The sequence below is a fragment of the Camelus bactrianus genome, chromosome 6 (assembly GCF_048773025.1).
Source record: "Camelus bactrianus isolate YW-2024 breed Bactrian camel chromosome 6, ASM4877302v1, whole genome shotgun sequence".
NCBI lineage: Eukaryota > Metazoa > Chordata > Mammalia > Artiodactyla > Camelidae > Camelus > Camelus bactrianus.
In genome coordinates, this window is record NC_133544.1 from 27,551,459 (window position 1) to 27,573,720 (window position 22,262).

General features: G+C 37.0%; 1 protein-coding gene across 9 annotated transcripts in view; it reads right to left on the reverse strand.

The window, feature by feature from the left end:
• Positions 1-22,262, reverse strand: part of PCNX1 (pecanex 1) — a 174,621-nt gene that overhangs the window by 17,146 nt on the left and 135,213 nt on the right. For 6 of the 9 annotated variants that reach the window (XM_045522176.2, XM_074365308.1, XM_074365309.1 and 3 more), the window contains 8 exons: positions 17,812-17,912; positions 16,807-16,957; positions 11,026-11,256; positions 9,875-10,149; positions 8,335-8,540; positions 6,569-7,011; positions 6,004-6,144; positions 5,762-5,798 (listed from right to left, as the gene is read on the reverse strand). In XM_045522176.2, coding sequence (XP_045378132.2) covers positions 5,762-5,798; positions 6,004-6,144; positions 6,569-7,011; positions 8,335-8,540; positions 9,875-10,149; positions 11,026-11,256; positions 16,807-16,957; positions 17,812-17,912 — 1,585 coding nt within the window. Of the gene's footprint in view, positions 1-156; positions 5,799-6,003; positions 6,145-6,568; positions 7,012-8,334; positions 8,541-9,874; positions 10,150-11,025; positions 11,257-16,806; positions 16,958-17,811; positions 17,913-22,262 lie in introns of those variants that run through there. The other 3 variants (XM_010962333.3, XM_010962336.3, XM_045522178.2) reach the window with 2 other exon arrangements.

The window sequence follows — 22,262 nt, forward strand, 5'->3', positions numbered from 1 at the left end:
ACATTTCTATTATAAGCTGAATCCCATGTTTATAGGCCGAAGCTTCTGTTTAAAATGATTATTTCAGAACCAAGTACAAGTCCTAAAAATATACTATGCAGAGCTTAATACGGTATACTTTAATTTTTCTTACTTTGGCAAAAATGGGACAGAAGACAAAATGAAAAAAAAATTTATTTCTTCAGTGTTTTATCCACTGTCAATACTGTATCTTTGATGCAATATATTTGCAAAGAAAAAAACAATCTCAGCTTTTATTTTCCATTTTAAACAACTAGAATATTTACAAGCTGTTCAGAATAACAAACACTCAGACACGCATACACACACACTCACAGACACACTTGAGTACATATATTCTTATCTCTGGTTTATACTGAATGCTGGTAGAGGCAATGAATAGTTTCAGAGCCCACGATCAGAAAAAGGAAACCCATTTTCCTTCCTCACCCCTACCTTCCTAGAACCATTTTTAGTACTCCTCCTTCCATTTCCTCATGCAGAGCTCATTGCCAGACTTGTATAGGGTTAAGGTAATCATTTTTTACAATTTATTTTTACTTAAACTATATAAGCTTTAAAAAAGCATAAGCAGACGTGATTTTCCCACCACTTCTATGATTTTGGTTGTAGGTTCAAGCTTCATATATAAAAAGTCTTGTTCAACCACAATTACACTAAACCCACGAGGCATCTGGAGCAGCCATCTCATCCTCTACTGCTACTCTGTTCTGAATTCCAGGGTATCACCCCATCTGTGCAAATAACAACCAGGAATTCATCCTTATCACAATCTCAGATGACCTTTGTTCCTTCTAGCTTGGCTCCGCTGAATCATAAATTGTCAGGTACAGAGCTGAGGCACAGGAAAAAAGGTATAACCCTATATAATAGGTATGTCTTAGAACAGAATTGTCATATTATAACCTTGCGATGACAATCAGCTCTGGTTCCCCCAAAGAATGTTATGTTGCTTCCATAAAATGGCAGATAATAAAAATTTAGCTCACAAACAGAACTCATTTTCTCTAATTTGGAAAGAATAGGTGGCTGATGGGCAATACAGAGATTCTTATCATACATAATTCTTGACAGGATGACTCTGGTGAGATAATTTAAAGCAGGAAATATGCCTCTGTAAGAAGCAAAATTAGCAGTCTATTCACATACCTTCCAGATCTGTTTGTATGATAATTTCTTTCCAATCACAATTCTTACCTAAATATTTAATGAGTAAAAAATGAGAAGGCCTGGGTGTTTATCAACCAGATTTTTTAAAGAGAAATGAAGAAAAGAGAAGCTGGTTTTTAAATACTTAATTTAAAAAGACTATATATATATCCAACATATTAAAATTTATGCTGCACAAATAAATGGTAATATAATATCTAAGTTTCCTCTTTCTCCAGAGTAATATAAACCAAATTTCCACATAAGACTGAAAGTTCAAAGTCTGTTAACAGAGTCTAAGTATCACCTTTGTCTTTATTGAAATTATTCTCTTCATGCATCTTGGAATTAAAGGAAAAGCCTCTAGAATAAAAGTGGATGCTTTATACCTCATCTAAATAAGGTATCACGTCAAAGGGGAACACTGACTGGGTCTTTGTCCAAGCAAAGTCGTTTCATGTGATTACATTATAGTACAAAAAAGAAAAAGAATGAATATTGAAGACTTAAAACAAAACTAAAACAAAAAAAGGGCTTTGCCCATACTCGTGAAAAAGTAACTAAAACAAATACGAAAGTAATTTATAGTTTTATAGTTAGCAAAAATAAATTCAGAGAATTCTCAAGCAAAAATTACTGTTATCTTCTTCTCAAGTCACATATTTAGGAGAAAAGATTTCTGATTTTCAACTAAAAGAAAAAGATTTTTGCCTTTGGGCAAATCTCAAGTTTAAAAGACCCAGTTCTGGATGAATGTGACTCGATGCAGAATTCCCAAGCAGAGGCAGAAGGATGCTGCAAAGTGGAATATATTAAGGCTAAGCAACCCTTGCTTAGATTTGAGGCTGTTTTTTATATTTCAATATGAGATGAAAAAAATAAACCAACCCAGGAAGGAAAATACACCTTCTTAATGAGTTGCAGTTTCCTATGTAAAAACTTGTATTTCCATTGCTTGACATTTGGTACACCGAGTAATTTTCTGTATCTCACTCAGGACAGAAATATTGTCTGACTAACTCTGTTTCAAGATTCAGTAGAAGTATCTCAGATATATTTGTAATATTTAAAAAAATACTTCAAATCTAATGGAAGTTAATCTTCCAATAATAGAAACTCAAAGAAGGCAGAACACAGATGAAGTCTGTTCACTAATTCCCTGAAAGGTAATCAATCTCCTCTTATCTTAAAAATATACAGCCTCACCATCTACTCCCTCAAGCCCCTTAAATATCAACATCTTATACTACTCTAGACTCTTGGAAAAATTACAGTTCTTTAGAAAAAAGTGAACATATAAAGTTTCATCAAGTATTGAAAAATGGTGTAAAAAGAGGGCTCACACCAAGTTATAAGCTGGAAGATGAACCAAAAATTTAATTTTGAGCTATAAAATGATCTTTACCACTGAATAAGAAAAAAATTACAAAAAAGCTAACAACTTATAACTTATTCCAGGATTCTCTCTAGAGGTGGGAACCCCCCACAAAAGAAACCAAAATCAAATGAGAAGAAAACCAAGAAAGATACCAATAAAATTATTTAAAGCAAGTGAAAAAAATAAAAAAGCTAGTGTTTTAATTACATATTTTTACTTTCAAATTAGGGAATTCTGAAAGTTTTGGCAATCGTGAACTAAAGACACTAATGTATGTGTGCTGAAGTCTTGTATACCAAAGAAAAAGTTAAGCAGGGAATCTAAACAAATAGCTCACGATTCTCCAAGGCGGTGTGGGATGCAGAGACAGAGTAGAATAAGACACATATGATCAATTTAATTAATGAAAGTGTGTATATTTCTATATAACAATTTAGATCAAATTATTCTTAAGACATGAATCCTTCTTCAATGATCAGTGCTTCCCCTGATGCACTTATTAGAGACGTATTATGATTTTAAAAAGACTGTAAGTTTTAGACTTAAAAAATAAGAACAGGGCTCCTTTTAGGGTTCCTAATTCATAAATTCACTAAAGGGCTATCTGATAACAAAATGCAACTTGTTTTGAAAAAAATGTCTATTAACTACCCCAAATCAAGACCCAAATATTTATGTTCCATATAAAATCTAGCCTTGCATTTGCAATCTGACTTTTTATAGTGTGTGATGTGTTTAACAACTGGAAGCAGGGGGTGGGCGGCTAGGGAGAAAAATACTTCTAGCCCCCTGACTGAATCATCTGAAGTTCAGATTTCTTTTTACCCTGTGTTGAAAAATGAATTATCTTTTAAAAAACAGAAAAAAGAAAGAAAAATGAATTATCTTCGATTTAAGACTGAAAAGGCTCCACCTATCTTCTCATCTAGGCAATGACCATGAAGAGATCATAATCATCTCAGAAAGGGTACAGCAGCAGAGAGCCTAAGTCTTCTGAAAAAATTTAAAACAGATAAACAGATCATATATCCAGTTTCAGACAAAAAAAAAAAAAAAAAAAAAAAAAAAAAAAGGACCTAAACCTTAATGGCATACTGTAGACTTACCAATGAGGCAAATACAGATTATAATGATAGTATCAGGAAAATACATTTTAATTGGTCAGAATTTAGAAAGGGCACCTTTGGGTGAAGGTTCAGTAAATTATCTGACAAATATTTTTCAACAATTGGTTTTATAAAGTGTGAAGTCTGGAAACATCAACACAAGGCAAACTGGGTCCTGAATAACCACAAAAATTTAAAATTAGAAAAAGGAAAAATAAATAGGTTTTGGAGTGAAAATGCACTAAGATGCTATATAGTAGCTATTTACCCCTTTACTTTTCACTCCTCCTACTGAAGTATTACGCTATACTGGAAAATTACATCAGAATTAGCAGGAAAAACAGCTTCTCTTTCCTGTCGCCTCATCAAAAGATGCTTTAAACCTGTGTTGTCCCACACAGTAGCCACTCAGCACACGTAGCCAGCGACTGCCTGAAATACAGCTAGTACCATATACTGAGATAGGAATACCTTCAATATAATGGATTAAACAAAATGTATGATTGAAATTAATTTCACCTGCTTCTTTTACTCTCCATTCACAGAGGGCAGAAAGATGGCTGCTCCTAAATGCTCAGATGTACAGTCTTCTTTGGAGTTTCATACAAAAAGAGAAAGTATTCTGAAGGATTTAAAAAATGCCAAAAGTTGAAAATTAAATCTAAATTGCAGTTCCCACCTAGTCCAATTGTAAATCTGAGTTATATATTTCCCTGAATACATATTTAAAAAAATCAATAAAATTTAAGTTATGAGACAACATATGAATTAAGTCAATTTCATCACAGTTATAAATATTTCAAATTACAACTACACACTATAAATCACAGGAAAAAAATTCAAGTAATAGAACAAGAAGAGCGGAGGAAAATAAAAGGCGAAGTTATTAAAGCGGGATTGAGCAATAAGAACTGCACCATTTAGATAATTTTGTTTGAACAGATTTTACTTGATTAACTGAACTGCATGTGAGTAAGTTCAAGAGCTAAGACTCTTAAAATAAAAGGCAATCAATCCTTTCTTTACATTCCTGGACATTCATCTTTTTGTTTGGAAAGCAAAAGTGTTTTCTTCCCAGAACTGACCCAGCAGAGCTTGCTCCAGGTGGGAGAAGCAGAGTGGCTGGGGCCCTCACGGCGCTGGAGCCCATCCGGAAAGTGGACACGGGAGTGGCAGGAGTGTTCACAGGACCGATTCACCGACTGTTGGCTCTGGGAAATGCCAGTGATGAAGCTATGTATATCTTGAGATTGAGTGTTCACTTTAAAGGAAACATCCAATTTCCTGGCATGAAGTACAGACTACTAACAGAAAAATGAGCAGCATGATTCCTGCTATGTATGTTTATCAGGAAAGGGAGGGGGTTAATCCCAAAGGCAATTTAAATAAATGGTATTTTATTTTTATATATAAATAAATGCTCTGAGAAATCTCAGACTTTAGTGCATTGTTGTAAAAAATTAGTGCAGTTTTTTTCATTAAAGTTTTTAGCGCTCAAGGAATAAGATAAACCTGCGTCTGTTCATAGTCTCTTTCCCTGTACATTAAACTTTTATACTGCTATATGTTAAACTGAAGGTTTCTACACTGATCTGTTTTTAAAAATCAAGGTAAATGGATTTCATGTTCTATGACAAAACATGGCAATTATTTTTGGCAAAGAAATTAGAAAAATATGAGATCATAGTTTAGAAATCAGGAGTTTGTTGATTTAAAGCATAGGCAATGCATAGGAAAGGATGTATTTTAACAGAACTTTATCCTTCATGCAAAATGTTTTCTTGGCAGCTAACTTAAAAAAATATTTCAGCTTTATTTGGGGATGGAGACAGTGTCAGAGTCAGGGTGAATGGTGAAGGAGAGGTGCTTAACCAAGCCCACTCTATGTTCAAGTCTCTCCTGCAGGATCAAAGTGATACCCGCAGGCATCTTCTGCTAGCTCCTCTTCTCTTCCAATGTCTTGGAATTTTGAGGGAAAAGAAATGTAGTTATAAAACACTGGCTCACACTTCAGCCCCAAGTTCTAGTACCCCAGTTTCAATTATAGTCACGTATTTATCATCAATCTGGACCAGAAGTACTGTCTTGTCGATGTGGGATCTAGTACCTGGATCTCTGCTGCAAGGCACCCATCGGTGAATCACCTAACAATTCAGAATAAAACAAGCAGTTAGTGGCAGAGAACTTGCATACACTCGTAGCCTCTATCCTTAAGATCAGAGGTAGTAATTCAGTTTGTTAATTAAGCATAAGTAGGTAAATCAGCTAAAAACATGCATACAAGTCAGTTATAAAAAAGGCTATAAAAAAGTCAGAACACCAGATAGCTAGCTTCGTAAGAGAACTTACGTGGCCTTCCATGCCCTCCTGAGGACTCCAGTCTTTCCAGCTGTTTCTCCCGGCTTTTAACCGAATGCCCTCATCAGGCCACTGCAGCTCTTTCCTTTTTGACAGGTTGATCCCATCCAGAATTTGACTGGGATCCACAATCTACATTGTAAATAAATATGGATCATTTCCAATTCATTTTTCCCCTGATGATGAAAAATTACATAATCCCAAACAAGATTTCTTTCACAGTACTCTCTGTGTCTCAAATTCTCCACTGCCTACAACAGAATAAAAAACACCTGAAAGGGCCACCTCCCGAATTCCTTTCAGCCCACCGGTAGACTTTCCTGCCATGGCCACCACAAGGCAACGGCTGAATAGAGTACAAATATCACCAGGGAAAAACCGCTTGCTTTCCATTTTGATGCTGGCAGAAACTTTTTGTCAACATTCAAAAATGTTCTAGTCTTCAAACTATGTAATAAAAAGTGTCTTTCCACAAGAGTCTTTTACTCGAAAAACAAGAAATAAAAACAAATGAGGAAGAGAAACGGCGGAAGCAGAACCGCGCGGGCTTACTCACTTGGACTCTGTAAATCACCTCCCCTTTTTTGGCATGTGAATTATTGGCAGGACTTAAGGCGTTGCCTGGCTGTGCATCAGTGGCACTGCTCTGACCTCCGTCAGTCCCAAGAAGGCCCGCGAGGGTGTGATGTTTGCAGGCTGGGATGCTTTGGCTGGAGCTGCTAGAAGAAGGCAGGCCGTGCTGCACACAGGCCACGCCGCTCTGGCTGGAGGGGTCCATCTGGTTGACCACAGAGAGGCGGGACTGGATGGATGACGGCAAGTTCCGAAGCGATATCTGACTGGTGGACGAGCGCCGACAAGGCACGAAGCCCGTGGTGGACATCCGGAGAGATGAGTGCCGGCTGCTGTAGCAGTAAGAGGACTGGCTGGCCACGGAGGCCCGCGCAGGGGACTGCCTGGCCAGGCCCGACTGCACGGAGTGCGAACTGTGGCTCGTGCCTGCGGAAGGACAAACGGCAGCACTCACTCCGAGTGCAACGGCTCTAAATTGCTTTTTCTGTCATTTCTAAGACGTTCCCCCTTAAGCTTCTCACCTTAAATTAGTCGGTGAATTTACTGAACTTAACATTTATAACTAAACTTTTCAAGTTGCCAAAAAGAAACAAATATCTGCGTCGGTTTACCTGTGTGGTTTTCATAATATAATTTTTATGTGCTGAAGCTTTTTAAAATTCAAATTCTGGGTTGTAAAAAAACACAAATAATTTACAGCAAATAGCAGTATTTAAGGTTGAGATAAATCTAAAAATTTCTTTCATAGAAATACTTCAGAGTATCAAGAATACCTCTTTAATATATCAGAAATGAAATCTCTCATAGAAATCAGACAGAAATATTTATTACCTCCCTTGGGGAGAAGGAAAATTTTCTTCTGTAGGATACAGAAAGAACTAATCATAAGGGAAAAAAAAGATAAGTAAATTGCTCTATACTAAAATTAAGAAACTTCTCATCAAAAAAAGTGAAGCCACTCTTCATAGGAAGAGAATGGAAAAAGATACCTCTACTATAGAAAATTGACAAAGAGCTCCAATCCAGAATATACAAGTAAGAAAAAGCCAGATAGAAAATCGGGCAAGAGAATTCACATGCACTTGAGAAAGAAGAGCTAATAAACTCATTTAAGCTTCGAATCTCAAATATTAGAGCAATGCAAATCAAAACAATACAGCCAAAGACCACTTCCTCCTGTCTTTCTGAGAGAGCAGGGCGCAGAGGAGGGACGATAATGTTCAAAGCTGGTGAAAGTTTACATGATGGGCATTCTGATACACAGCTGGTGAGAGTACCAACTGGTTAAAAAAAACACTGGGGGAAAGATTTTTTGGTATTATGTATCATGAGTCTTCAATTTTCTCATTAACTTTGACTTTATGATTCCATTTTTTAAGTTTCCAGCCTAAGAAAATAGTGATTATAAAGATTTATATACAAAGGTTATTACAACATTCAAAAGAAACCGAATCATTGTTCAACAGGAAGTTAAATATATTAGTTAAAAATTATTAGCCTTTAAAAATGATACTTTCAAAGAAATGCTACTTCAAATAATATATTTTCATATATATATATACATATATATATATGTATATATATGTAAAACAATTAATATAAACAAGTAGGAAAATGTCCAGCTGGGAATCAAACAAAATATTCTATTTCAATATTTCCAAGTAGGTAATACATCATCTTTCTTAGACACATACTACCTGATCCCCCAGTTGGGAGGCTAACCTTATACATAGTTTTGTTTCATATTACCTAGCGTTGGAGGGTGAGATGTGACAGGCGGATGGAGCCCTGCTCCCGATCCCTGGCCTGCATTTCCAGTGCCCCCTTGGGGCACACCACTGTGAGGATCATTGGCAGTTGTTGCATTGTTACTGGTGCAGGAGGTTCCACCCCCGGTATCGGAATCTTCAATATTGCCGCCACTGTTACATCCAGCTCCACAACCTTTTCTTAACCTATGAACAAACACCAGAGTAGGAAGCACCATCCCAAGATCACTTCGATAAGTATTTTATTCTTTTTCTAGCTATTGTGAACATTTAATGCTACTAATGTTCACCTTCCAAAGTCTTTATGGTTCAATCAACATTAGGAACAAAGAAGTCTGTTACCTTTGCATACTGCCCTTTTATATTCACTGCCTCAGTTCTTCCCCATTGACTTCACATTTACACACTCTATCATCTTTGCTCTACCACAGTAAAGAACTGCACATAACAAGTTGAAATTAAGATCACAGCTGGAAACAGAATTCCTGCCAATGTATACAGACCTGAAAACCTAACTGATTTAAATTAAACCTAATTTATGCGGTAGCACACCTGAAGAGAGCTGCTGTAATCATTTCTCTTCTTCGTTTTTTAAAGTGTAGGGTGACTAACTCTCCTGGTTTGCCCATGACTGTCCAGGTTGGCACCGAGAATCCTGCATCCCAGGAAACCACTCAGTCCTGGGCAAACGAGGCCCTTCCAGCATAGCATACATTTTTTAAAAATAAAATTTCTTTGAACGCTACCCTGGTCTGTGTTCTTCCTTCTGTTTCAATAAGGACTGATGTTGAAATGGTGAAATTTTACTTTTTAATGTTGGGTATTCCTGGAAGAATTTGAAAACACCTATTGGAGAATTCGTTGCTCTAATCCTGTTTTTCTTAAGTTCTGATATTTAAGTATCTGAACAACTCTTAAGAAACTGAAAATATTCTGTTACTTTTCTTTACCATCCACCAAATAATGATATTCCTACACCATATATTATCATTTTCTAGACAAAAGGCAGAGAAAAAAATTCATGTGCATCCTTGAAGATACTACAGATGCGAAATTCAAGTGTTGACTAGCTTGTTAGAATCTGCATCTCATAATCAGGAGTTTCAATGTGTATACAGTGCTCCCCCTACTGCTGGAACGAAATAAAAAAAAACAGAGTAATCAACTTGAACACGCTTCTCATATTTTTCTCTAATTTGCCCTGTATGCTGACCCAGACATTCCAATAGTGGCAATATGCTGTAATAGAGTTACAAAAAATTAAACAAAGAGAGGGACCTATTCAAGATTCTACAAAATGCAAGAGCAGTAGTTCTTAACCAGAGTTGTACATTTAGATTTATCTAATAAGAGTTTGAAGACACGAATGCTCAGACTCTACTTCTGGAAGTTCAGCTGTAATAGGTTATATTGTGCCATGGCATCTGTATTTTTCTACAAGCTTTCCAGTGATGCTAATGCTGCTTAGATGAAGAGGGTCAGGACACACCACCACTGTAAAAGGCAATCCTATGGCTCACCTGTGCCAGGTTGACACTATGAAGTTTCTGATATTTCCCAAGCTGATAGGTCCCCCAAGAATTTCTTTAAGCTGTTCATGGCTGTCAGAGTAAGAAGTTGTCAGGGGTGAGACAAAGATCGGGTAGCCAATAGGTTGATCACAAGATGAGTTTATCATGTTTCTCAGAGCTTGCTTGGCATTTTGGATGCTGCCTCTCTCTGGGTTACGGTTACGTAGAAAAACAAGCTCCTGCTGCTGCCCTGCCCACAGACCTCGGACACACTCCTTATTCACCTGGAAACCGGGACACACGGGAATTAGGTTAAGGGGCCAAGAATGAAATTTATATAAACAGAAGAGCAGAAATGGGTGGGATATGAAAGACATCATTTCACAGTTGAAATGATAACCAACTGTGAAAAGCAGGAAACAAAGGTAAGCAGGGCACATGTGAACAGGAGTTAACCATGTTCCACTGTCATTAGCAGGCTGTTACGTAAGAGGCACCTGCGGCGCTCTTCCCTCTGTATCCTCCTAGCTGATGTCAAAATATTAAGCAAAATGTAGTCTATGTAGTTTTCCAAATTAGTGAATTTTGTAACTAAGATAAAAGATATTTTTGATAGAAATGAGAGGTAACATACTTAGAGAGTGGAAAGAATGTTTGTGACTTTGGGGGTTGATTAAATGAAGAAAAAGTAAACCATTACAAACTATCAAAATAAAAATTTCAGGGATTAAACCTCCAAAAGCCCTGAGATGTTTAAAAAACCAGCCAAACAAAAACAAAAAACCAAGTTAATGTTAGAGTGAACCATTCACAGTTAGCTACTGGTCACTATTAAGTACAAGCTATAGTCTTATTTTGCAACCCAAGAATCACATCATATTAGCAATACAGTGTGGACATTTTAATAAGAGATGCTACCCAAATAAGCACATGTAATAGGCAAAAGACCGCCAAAATAGAAATAAACAAAAAATTTAAGGCTTTAAGGCACATGAGAAAATTTCAAAGGACAAAGTAAATTACTGACAAAATAAATTAAGTGCACATAAACAACAACCATTAATGCAGTATGACTATATTTTTTTTCTGTATGAGTTTCAACTGCTTTTTAAAAGTTTGGATTTTTTTTAAAGATGTGAACCAGTGCCTCAAAGACTTACTTTAATGACCCTGAAGCTCAGGTAGCGCCTGTTGAGCATGATGATTTTGTACTCATTGGTGCCGTCGTCCATGACGTGCCGCAGAGCCAGCAGGGAGGGAGAGTTGGCCAGGACGGCACTCCGCCACGCGGGGTCCCCTTCATGGGCTATTACGAGGTTTTTCTCATGAGATACAATGGCTTCATAGAGCACAGTAGGGTCATCGTATTCATCTGGAGAAGTGAAATGATCCTATAGATAGAAATAAGAAATACATCTTTTTTAGGAAGAGTGACTTCCAGTATGAGGAAAGTGTCTGTAATTATTAAATCAGTTCCTCAGTTAAAGGCCTTAAAAACTGGTTTATATATTTCAAACCAGCACATGTTAATATTATTAGAGATAAATTAGATTCTTAAGCTTATTCAGGTTGGGAATTAGCACATTACTGCTATATTACTTTTGTAAATTCCTCAATCCAACACTATCCTGTAAGTTTTAGCTAAACCATTTTTATTTCCAATTTTTACATATTTTGTTTTCCTCATTCAAGTTGGTTTTTCATATCTGTATTTTTTTTTTGTTAAAGGATTCTCTCACTGTGATCAGTTAAGGAAGGCTAAAACTACAGAAAAGGTCCCTAAGTTGTGTTTCTTTTTAAAGTAGGCACTTTTCACATAAAGCCACATCTCTAGAATGGCTTTAATGTACCATTTTATTCTGCCTCTCATCTAGTTAAGGCTCAAAACTATGAGCTGTGAGGACAGATTAAGGGTCCTAGTCCTAAGGAAGCTAGTCAAGTCTTCCCCCCAAATCCTCTTGGTTTTAGTAACTAATTATCAAATGAATGAGTAGTTATTTAATATCAACCATGTGCAAGAGTCTGTGGAAGGCAGCATGGATGAAACAAAGGGGTACATGAAATGTATCTCCCATTCAGAAACCTACAGATTAACAGAGGATACAGGACACGTTCCCAAATAATCATAACACAAATCTGAATTTCTGGAAATGGTGTGTTATTAAGGAAATATAAATGCTGTATTGGCTGCCCTCATATTTATAACCAAGAGGTTGATAAATTTTTACATTCAAGTAAAATAACTCATTTGTGCTCAAGCCAATTGACGGGAATGTGCGCTTCCTGGAGGGGAGACAGGTGAGAGCAAGAAGGCAATAGCCCCAAGGGTGCATCTCCAAGTCTGGGTTCACCTACAAGAGAATAATCTGAGTATGCACTGTACACTGAGTGCACAAAGGCACAAGTTCTCCAAGACACGATTTCATCTAGCTGTCACGACAACCTTGTTAAATAGGTTGAGCAAGTAATACCAGCATTTTACAAACATCAAAACTGAAGCTCAGAGAGGCTTAGCTGCTTCCCAGGTCTAGAAAATTAGTAATGATTGTACTGCCAGGACTTGAACGCATTTTTAAGGTATTTTTTCATTCCGATTTTTAAAATGAAAAAAATCTTTCGAGTCTAGTTGACGTGAATAGAGAGAGCTACACAATGCAGGTGGTTTTGAGCTGGGTCTTAAAGAACGAACACAATTTCAGTGGATGGAGATGGCACTGTGTGAGGAGGGGAAAGGGCTCCAGGCAAGACAACCTGCTAGTGCCTCGTCCGGACTTCTTTTACTAGGCTGGTGCCCTCCTCTGTCCACTGCTTTGAGTGTTGGCTCTTAACAGCTCACAGCTGTTCCCTCTTCTAAGAACTGACGTTAGCTGATGGAGCTGCCTGAGTAGGAAACACCACACGAGGGTTAGTCTCCCCTTGTTGTGGGGGTGCAAGGAAGGTACACAACATAACTCTTGGTGATAGTCAGACTCCAGAGCTCCCTTTAGAATCTAGAGGAGGCCAGAATTCAGCGGAAAGACATTTCTGCTGGGTGTCTTCCCTTGTTCTTTCCTGCTTCTATCACTTCCTTACAGATTTTTCTGACAACACCCTCCCAATTAATGTCCTGCACAAGAATCCTGGACTCTGACTCTGCTTCTAGAGGTATGGCCTAAGATAGCATTTATACCTTGAAATACTGAGACAGTTCTTGACTTCTGTACCTCATACACCAACCACCCTAACCTTCCTTCTAAATACTGAGTCCGCTCTCCTACAGCAGCAGACAGCTAGATGTCATAAGATGTGCGCTTTCAGCAAGTGGCTCCATTGGGGGAGGAACAACATCGTTGTTTAGTAGGACTAGTACAGTTATTTGAATGGAAAAGAAAAATCATATTCTTAAGAAAATGGACACAAGGTTGAAAGTCATTAAGCATGCCCAAAGTGCAGAATGCTTACTCTTGCCCAGATGTTTCTTTTCACTGGGCTTAAAAAGGTTGAAAGTTCTATGTACATCATTCAGCACTGTTTTACTGGCAAAATATTGAAACAAGCAGAATGTCCATGAATAGGGAAACAGCTGAATAAATGGAGTGGAAATTATACTCTGAAATACTACAGAGTCATTAAAAATGTGAGGCACATTAGTACTCCAGATCACTTTATACAGCATGATTTACATTTTACAAAGGAAAATATTTATACATATAGTTTGAAATGTCTATATGAACTTGGGGAAGTCATCAACTTATTGGCAGTGACTGCTTCTTGGGCATATGGAATGATGGGGAGATGTTAGCTAGCTCTTGGGAGATGTTTACTTTTGAATGTTTTTCACCATTTCTAAAATAAATACAAAGAGATAATGTTCCCAATTCGTCAAGGAAATTTTTCAGAAGCATTCGAGAAATACACTGGAGGAGTTATAAGCAGATACAAAGAAAAGATTTTTTGAAAACAGTGAAACTTATTTAACATTCATCGGCCATCAAGCACTGCGCTCAGTGATGAGCACGTGAGGACTGATAAGAAATTACCCCTGTCTGCAAGGAGATCACGGGACTGTAAGGTTTTCACTATGTAGCTCTTGTATACCAACCAAGCTAGACTCTGGTTCTAACAATCATGTAAATACTTAAAGAGACTAGTAAAAAACAAAAAATAAGGAAATAAGCTGTTATTTTATGAAATGATTACATAGAGGACAAGAGAGAATACATGAAAAGGACAATTTGCTTACTTTCTCTGAGTTTTGGTTAATTTTCATCTACAAAAATTGGGATTAAAATAATTTCCTAGCTTGTGGGTGACACAATGTGTATGAGAGTACTGCTACAATGTAGGGCACTGTAAGATTATTATACAGATAACAGTTTTAACTTCTAAAGTAAAAACATGTAACACACTAGATTGGAGAATTAAAAAATAAAAAAACTGTAAAGGAAAAAAGCAGAAGTTAAAAGAACACCTATGAAGTGCTAAAAACACTATCAAAGACTATGTCTGAAACAAAGGTTAATGGAAATTTTGTATTTTTAGTTCTCTGGGAACAGAATCTCTCTTTTACAAATCCAGTCTGAGGTCTGGCTTTCATACAATAAATTGCACCCATTTACGAGCACAGTGAGATGCCCATGACAGCTGTGCACACCCAGGTAACCACAGCTACAACCTAGACATAGAACACTTCCACCCCCCGGAGTTCCTTCCTGCTCTCTGGCATTGTCTCCACATCCTAAGCAACCACTGATGTGCCATCCATCACTACAGATTGCTCTGGCCTGTTTTAAACTTTATATAAATAATACAATATGCACTCATTTTATGTCTGGCTTCTCTTGCTCTGCATAATGTTTGAGATTCATTCTTGCTGTGGTATTTCACAGTAGATCATTTTTTATTGCTAAGCAATATTCTGTCTGTTGCTGAACGTCTGCGTTGCTCCCAGTTCTGGGCTATTAGCACTAGAACTGCTATGCACATTGCGTGTATGTGAGTCTCTGTGTGGACATCCACTTTCACTCTTTTGGGTAAATATCTGGGAGCAGAACTGCTGGGACATGTGGCAAGTGTGTACTAATCCTTCCTTTTAATATATAAGCCTCTTGTGGATTTTCATGAGTCCCTAACATATGAACTTTGGAGATGACCAATGCTGATTTACATCCCAGCCTGCGAGTCCTTCACGAGCAACCCACTGTCTGGTCAAAGTGATGCTCAGTGAACGGCTGTTGCTTCTTACCTTACAGGTCAATCTCACCCTCTCAATAGTGTATGTGAATCACAGGGCTTGCACCTGGGTTCTCACTCCGCCTCCCCCAGCCCTCCATGGCTCCCAGTTCCTGACTCCACCTCCTGACTCTCCCTGTTCATCACTGCTGTTGCCAGTCATGGCTAATGATGACAGTGTGCTGTACCCAAGTGTGCTTGGCCTGATCATAAGGCAGAGAACCACTGTCACAGGCACTAATGTTCCAGCTAAAAAACATGTAAGGAAATGGACCTGGCAGCAACAGGCAAGAGCCTTGTAGGGAGAACCAGGGACAGAGACCTAAGGTGTCAGAAAGCACAGAGAGCCTGTGCTTCAGTTTCATCTCAGCCACATGGAGATGAAACATCTGTCATGACGTTCAGAACTAATTGAAGACGTCTGTCAAGAGCTGACAGATAATTATGCTACATAAAGGAGTATTTCTTTTTTTCTTCTTTTTTTATGCAAGTATCTTTTTTTAAACATTTTTTGACTTATAATCATTTTACAATGTTGCATCAAATTCCAGTGTAGAGCACAATTTTTCAGTTATACATGAACATATATATATTCATTGTCACTTTTTTTCTCCATAAGCTACCATAAGATCTTGTGTATATTTCCCTGTGCTATACAGTATAATCTTGTTTATCTATTCTACAATTTTGAAATCCCATCTATCCCTTCCCACCCTCCGCCCCCTTGGCAACCACAAGTTCATAAAGGAGTATTTCTTATGTAGTAGAGATACAACTGGTACTTTTGAGAAATTTGAAAATTTAAAAAATACTTTAATATGAAGTCATTATCTTTTTCTTTTAAATACAATGAATTTTGTCTCAATGCTCTACACTAGTCTGAAGATGGACAACTCTATTTGATCCTAAATGTATATTTTCCCCATCATCTTCAAAATAGTATTCTATTTTTCACAGAGATTTTCAAATAATATAATCCTTATCAGTAATGATCCTAAACCGTATGGGATGTTAACTTCATTTCAACACTTTGGACCATCATAAAATCACTCAAACAGTAATTCACCCTTGGGGGAAAAATTCAATCTGCTTTGAGCACAGCAGATGCATTTTAGGGAATACTTTATGTGTTCTCCATCATCAGACTGATAATTACTGACAAGTGGAATGACTAGAGCAACAAGTGCCAGTACTTAATTTCAAAATATATTCTTAAAATGATCCAGGGCTTTGGATATGCATTTTGGGGCCTCGTTGTAATTTTACTACCTTCGTAGGGTTATTTAATTAAGGCTTAATCTGTCCTAACCATCTATTATTCCATATAACATGCTAAGTGAAGCTCACAGTTCAGTGATAGCAGCACTTATAAGACTCGAGACGGTGTCACACTGCGTTGGGAGTCAGCTAACATTCACCCACAGAAGGCGCATGAATTACAATCACTACCATTACAGGGACCAAAGACTTTTATTTCCAGTTTGTCACTGCCTGTATTTTTCCTCAAGTTCATGCCCAGATCAGTCACTCTCTAATGTTAAGATTCAACTTTACTGTTAGAAACACAGGTTCCGGCTCATAAGATTTAATATTGTGCCATCACTCATGTTTTTCTTTGTTTTAAATCAGAGTATTTCTCAAAAGGCTGGTTCCTAAGAAACGTAATTTGGAAGTCAAGTTGAGAAGTACCACTGAACACCAGTAATGCATTAGAAATGTCCTCGTCTTACCTGGTGAAGCTTAATGGACATACGAATTCCAGGCACTACTACTTTTCTTAGCAATTCCATGTCAGCAAAGATCCATTCATCTCGAATTGAAGAAATACGGAAATCTCCCTTAAATAGGGCATGCAATCCATAGAGGAATGACTCTAAATTACTGTTAAGATTGGAGATAAAAGTTTACACATTTTGACAAAGATCTTCCATCACACTGATTCTAACATCTGGTTATGCATCAGAATCATCAGGGAGTGTTCTGAAAACACAGAGGCCAAGAACGAATGTCAGCACCCCTGAGTCAGAATCACAAGGGGCTGCTCGACCTGGGACCCCTGTTTATGAACCACTGTAATAGCGAGTCCATGAAAATGAACAACAGGCAAAGTGTTTACAAGTTAAAAGAAATTAAGGAGGGCTTAATGGAAAACATGTAGGAATCACAGAAGAAACATAAAACCTATGGTATTACTTAATTCAAATTCATCTGGATTTATAGGCAAGAAAACCAGTTTATATTAGAGTCTCAAAGTCTAATGTACCATTATATTAAAAGTATAAATGCTGTGAACAAAAATGTAAGGCAGAAAAATAAAAAGAGGTGAATTGTTAGAAAAATAGATCTATACAGGAGAGACCAACCATACGTTATGGGGTGATTATTTTTTAAAATGTCTTAAATCCATAAAATTCTTGTTTTCTGGGGGGGGTAGTTAAGTTTATTTATTTATTTATTTTTAGCGGAGGTACTGGGGATTGAACCCAGGATCTCATGCATGCTAGGCATACACTCTATCACTGAGCTATACCTCCCCCCACAAAATTCTCATTTTCAATGGTTGCCCAAATGTGTGAATTTTAAAAGCCAGATCTGTTAACCACTTAGAACTCAACTATGTTCAGCAAAAAAGATCTATACAATACAATATCTGAAGACACATTTGCAATAAATTAGCATAGAATGCTTTCATAAAAAAAGATTTTGCATTTTTCGGATAGAAACACCTTCTTTACCTGGACATATGGTGGGATGCAGTCCCCAAAGCTCTCCGTCCTAGAACACAGAGTCCATAACAAAGTGTCACCAGAGATGAATCTTTGTCCACATCCAGTGGCTTTAAAAAAAAAAACAAAGAACGGAGTGAAGGGGGTCAAAAGGTACAAACTTCCAGTTATAAAATAAGTAAGTCATGGGGATGTAATGTACAGCATGGTGACAACAGTTAATAAAAATGTACTCTATATTTAAAAATTGCTGACAGAGTAGGTCTTAAAAATTCTCATCACAAGAAAAAAATAATTCTGTAACTATGTTTGGTGAAGGATGTTAACTAGACCTGTAAAATGTGTGATCATTTTACAATATACACAAATACCAAATCATTGTGTTGTACACCTGAGACGAATTAATGTTATGTCAATTACACCTAAAAAAGGAGAGGGAGGGAGGGAGGGAGGAAGGAAGGAAGGAAGAAAGGAAAGAAAGGAGAGAAAGAGAAAGAAAGAGAGAAAGAGAGGGAAAGAAAGAGAACAGAGGAGCACTGGTTACCAGAAAGGTATGTAAGTCACAAATCAGAAGGTATCTATTTAATAAATCACAGAGGTTAAGGAACTCAACTAGTATACCTTCTAACTCTTCAAATAAAATTTCTAATGAAAAGAAACTTAATAAAACAGCATAAAATGAAGTATGAATGTGTATGAGGAAGTTCTTTGGAATCTTTAAATGAAATCTAATACTTTATGATACTGGAACATTTTTTAAAAATAGCTATATTGCAGAGTATTAGGGTCTTAGCTAAACATCTCAAAGTACTTGTTGATACACATCAGTACTGATACTGTTCTCTCCTGAAAATACAACATTCTATTAATCAGTTATTTCTGGACTTAACTTGGCAAGCAGGCTATGAGTGACAGCTGCATTAGCCTATTAGTGACTATAACTATAGTAAAGAAAGTCAGATTGTTTTCTGTAGAATATTGCTTCCCCTCAACCTTTTAATTTTTTAAACAACTGCGTACTTTGATTACTAATATACTTATCATATATATGAAATATATACTTTAATAATTACATGCATATATATACACAAACAAAATGGTATACCTTATATAATACTAAAGAAAATTTTGAGGGGAGGGTACAGCTGAGCAGTAGAGTGCGTGCTTAGCATGTACAAGGTCTTGGGTTCAATCCCCAGTACCTCCATTAAATAAATAAATAAAATAAAAATAAACCAAATTACTACCCCTTCCAAACCAAACAAAAATATTTTAAAAAAGAAAATTCTGGAAGCATCTCATTTACAAAAAAACAATCCAGCTCAGTGATTTTCACAGTGTAATCCTAGGACACAATATTAGCGTCATCTGGGAAATTATTAGAAATGCAAATTCTTCAGCCACTTCAGACCTATGAAGTCAAATTCTGGAGGTGGGGGCCACCAATCACACTCCAGGTGGTCCTAACGTCTGTTAACCACTGAAGAACCGTGGATGTAGGGTGATGATGAGCTTAAGCATTCTAACTTTGCCAATGGCATATATATTTGGCTTTATAAACCATTAACTTATAAACAAAAAAGGGCAGCTGGCTAAGACAGCAACTTAATATAGACTGGTTAATTATTACCCTTAAGTAATTTAGTTAATAACAGTAACTGTGTAGGAAGATCCTCTAGTTTCTTCCCAATTAGAGTGATTTTAAAGATATATCACCTCTTACAGCACTTATCCTAGTTTCAACAAGCAGGCTCTTTGAAGGAATTTTGGGTCCAAGTTACAATACAGTAGATAAAGAATTTGAGAGTACTTGTTTTAAGAAATAGGAAAGAAAAATACAAGAGAGAGTGGGTGTGTACAGACCTGAAGTTATATAACTAAAGGTGGTTATAATGGATGATGAAATTATGGATAATTTTCTTCCTTTTCTATCTCCCTCCCTCCCCTACCTAGTCAACTTTCCATGCTGGAACTGTATTGCTTCTGTGATTGAAAAAAAAAATTTTTTTTAATTTAGTTCAGGCTTCCCCACCTGGACAAGATGGAGTAATAAAGATCAGATTTGCCATTGGACCTTAAAGATCTGGACAGAATACATGAAACAATGGTTTTGAGACACTGGATGCTAATCCCTGAGAGATGGGAAACAATCAGGTAGCCCTACAAGAGTTTCCAGGCCAAACCACAAGGAAGAGGAACACAGGGAGAGCCTAGAGGTCTCCAAGCGGAGGAGACAGCTGCGAGTCTGGGGAGGTCAAGGTGGCCAGAGTTGGCAGGGCAAAGCGCCAAGGAGGAGGGAGATCCCTAGAGAGAGCAAGCTCTGGAGATCTGCAGAGGGTCCCTCTTGAGTCTTCAGCAGATTAATGTTCAGCGCATGCAGCAAAGGCCCAAGGCCAAGAAAAGAACCATCAGAAAAAAGCAGAAAGGAACAATGGAAGGTCTTGTGACTGGCTAGAGTGCTCAAAAGAATACTGCCTTGGTAATGAGGAGAAATTAGCCCCAGACTAAAGGCTGCTTTGGTCCCTTCTACGAAAGCTTAGAAGTAAACCCTGAAAGGATCAAAGTGTTCCCCAAGGAATTTAATCGTGTCACACAACAAAGTTCAAGAATATTTATAGGAATACAAAAATATCCAGCAATCATCACGGTAAAATTCACGAAGTCTCACACCCAATCAAAAACTGTCAGGCTTGCAAAGTAGCAGGAAAATAGGACCCACGATGAGAAAAAAATAACCAACTAATCACTCAATCAAAAGTGACCCAGAATTGACACAGATTAGAATTAGTCAATAAGGACATTAAAGGTTATTATAACTGTATTCCATAAGTTCAAAAAGACAGAAGATTGACAGCATGCTAAGTAGAGACATGAAAGATTTAAACAAATGAAGACATAATCAAACCTCAAGAGATACAAAATGCAATGTCTGAGAATAAAAGATACACTGGATGAGATTAATGGCATATTATACAATGCAGAAGAAAAAATAAATAATCTAAAAAATACAGCAACAGTGCAAGGTTGGGTATAGCTCAATGGTAAAGCAAATGCTTAGCAGGCACAAGGTTCTGGGTTCAATCCTCAGTACCACCATTAAATACACACACACACACACACACACACACACACACACACGTACAGAAACTATGAAAAATTAAACATAGAGACACAAAAAAGACTGCAAAAAAAAATACAGAGCATCAGTGAACTGTAGGACAACTTCAGGCAGCCTTATATAAATGTAACTAGAGTCCTCCAAAACAGGGAAAGAGGAAAAGACAGAAAACATTTGAAAAAATAACTGAAATATTTCCAAATCTGATAAAAACAATATACACCTAAGAATTCAAGAAGCTCAACAAACTCCAAGAACAAGAAACCTGAAGAAAACTGCATCATAATTAAACTGCTTAAACTACCAATGAAGAAACTCTTAAAAGGAAGCCAGTGAGAAAAGACACACTATTACATTGTACACACAGGCATATATTGCTTTATTGCACTTTGCTTTATTGTGCTTTGCAGATACTGGGTTTTTTTGGGGGTTTTGTTGTTTGTTTTTTTACAACTTGAAAGTTTGTGGCAACTCTGCATTGAGCAAGTCTATTGGCACCATTTTTCCCAACAGCATTTGCTTACTTTATGGCTCTGGGTCATATTTTGGTAATTCTCAAAATATTTCAAACCCTCCACCAGCAAAACAATTATGACTTGCTGAAGACTGAGATGAAGGGTAGCATTTTTAGCAATGAAGTATTTCTAAATTAAGTACTGTACATTGATACATTTTTAGACATAATACTATTGCACACTTAGCATGGTATAAACATAACTTTTATATGTACTGGGAAACCAAAAACTTCATGGGATTTGCTTTACTGTGATACTCAATTTATTGAGGTGGTCTGGAACAGAACCGGCAGTATCTCTGAGGTGTGCAGTGTGCCTTTATTATTTGTGTAGAGGAACAAAGATATGACTACAGACTTCTCATCAAAAACAATGCAAGCCAGAAGGCAGTGTGTAGCCACATCATTAAAGTACTGAAAGAAAAAGTAATTGGTTCAATCCTAGTAGTTCTGTTTTGTTACTGCTAGAGAAGGCATGTGGCTTACATCCTCAACTACATCAGAAATTCTCATAAAGAATTCTTGCTAATACTAACAACAGTGGTGAAAGAAATGTATTGTCATTTAAGAAGCAGGGAGCAAAGTCAAGTTGAGAATCCTTCCAATTAGCATTCCAGGCAATTTTAATGCAGTTAATCCAGGGCCACACTTACAAAAACATTTCAAACTCTTTAGAAGACGGGTACAGCTATCATATGAAAGATCATACAATATACATAAAATAAAGGAGGAAAGAATAATTTTTTATTTCTGTGCAATATGCAAATTAGAAAACTATCTTGGAGGAAACTGTGGAAAAACAGTCTGGAGGCAACTTTTTCAACATTC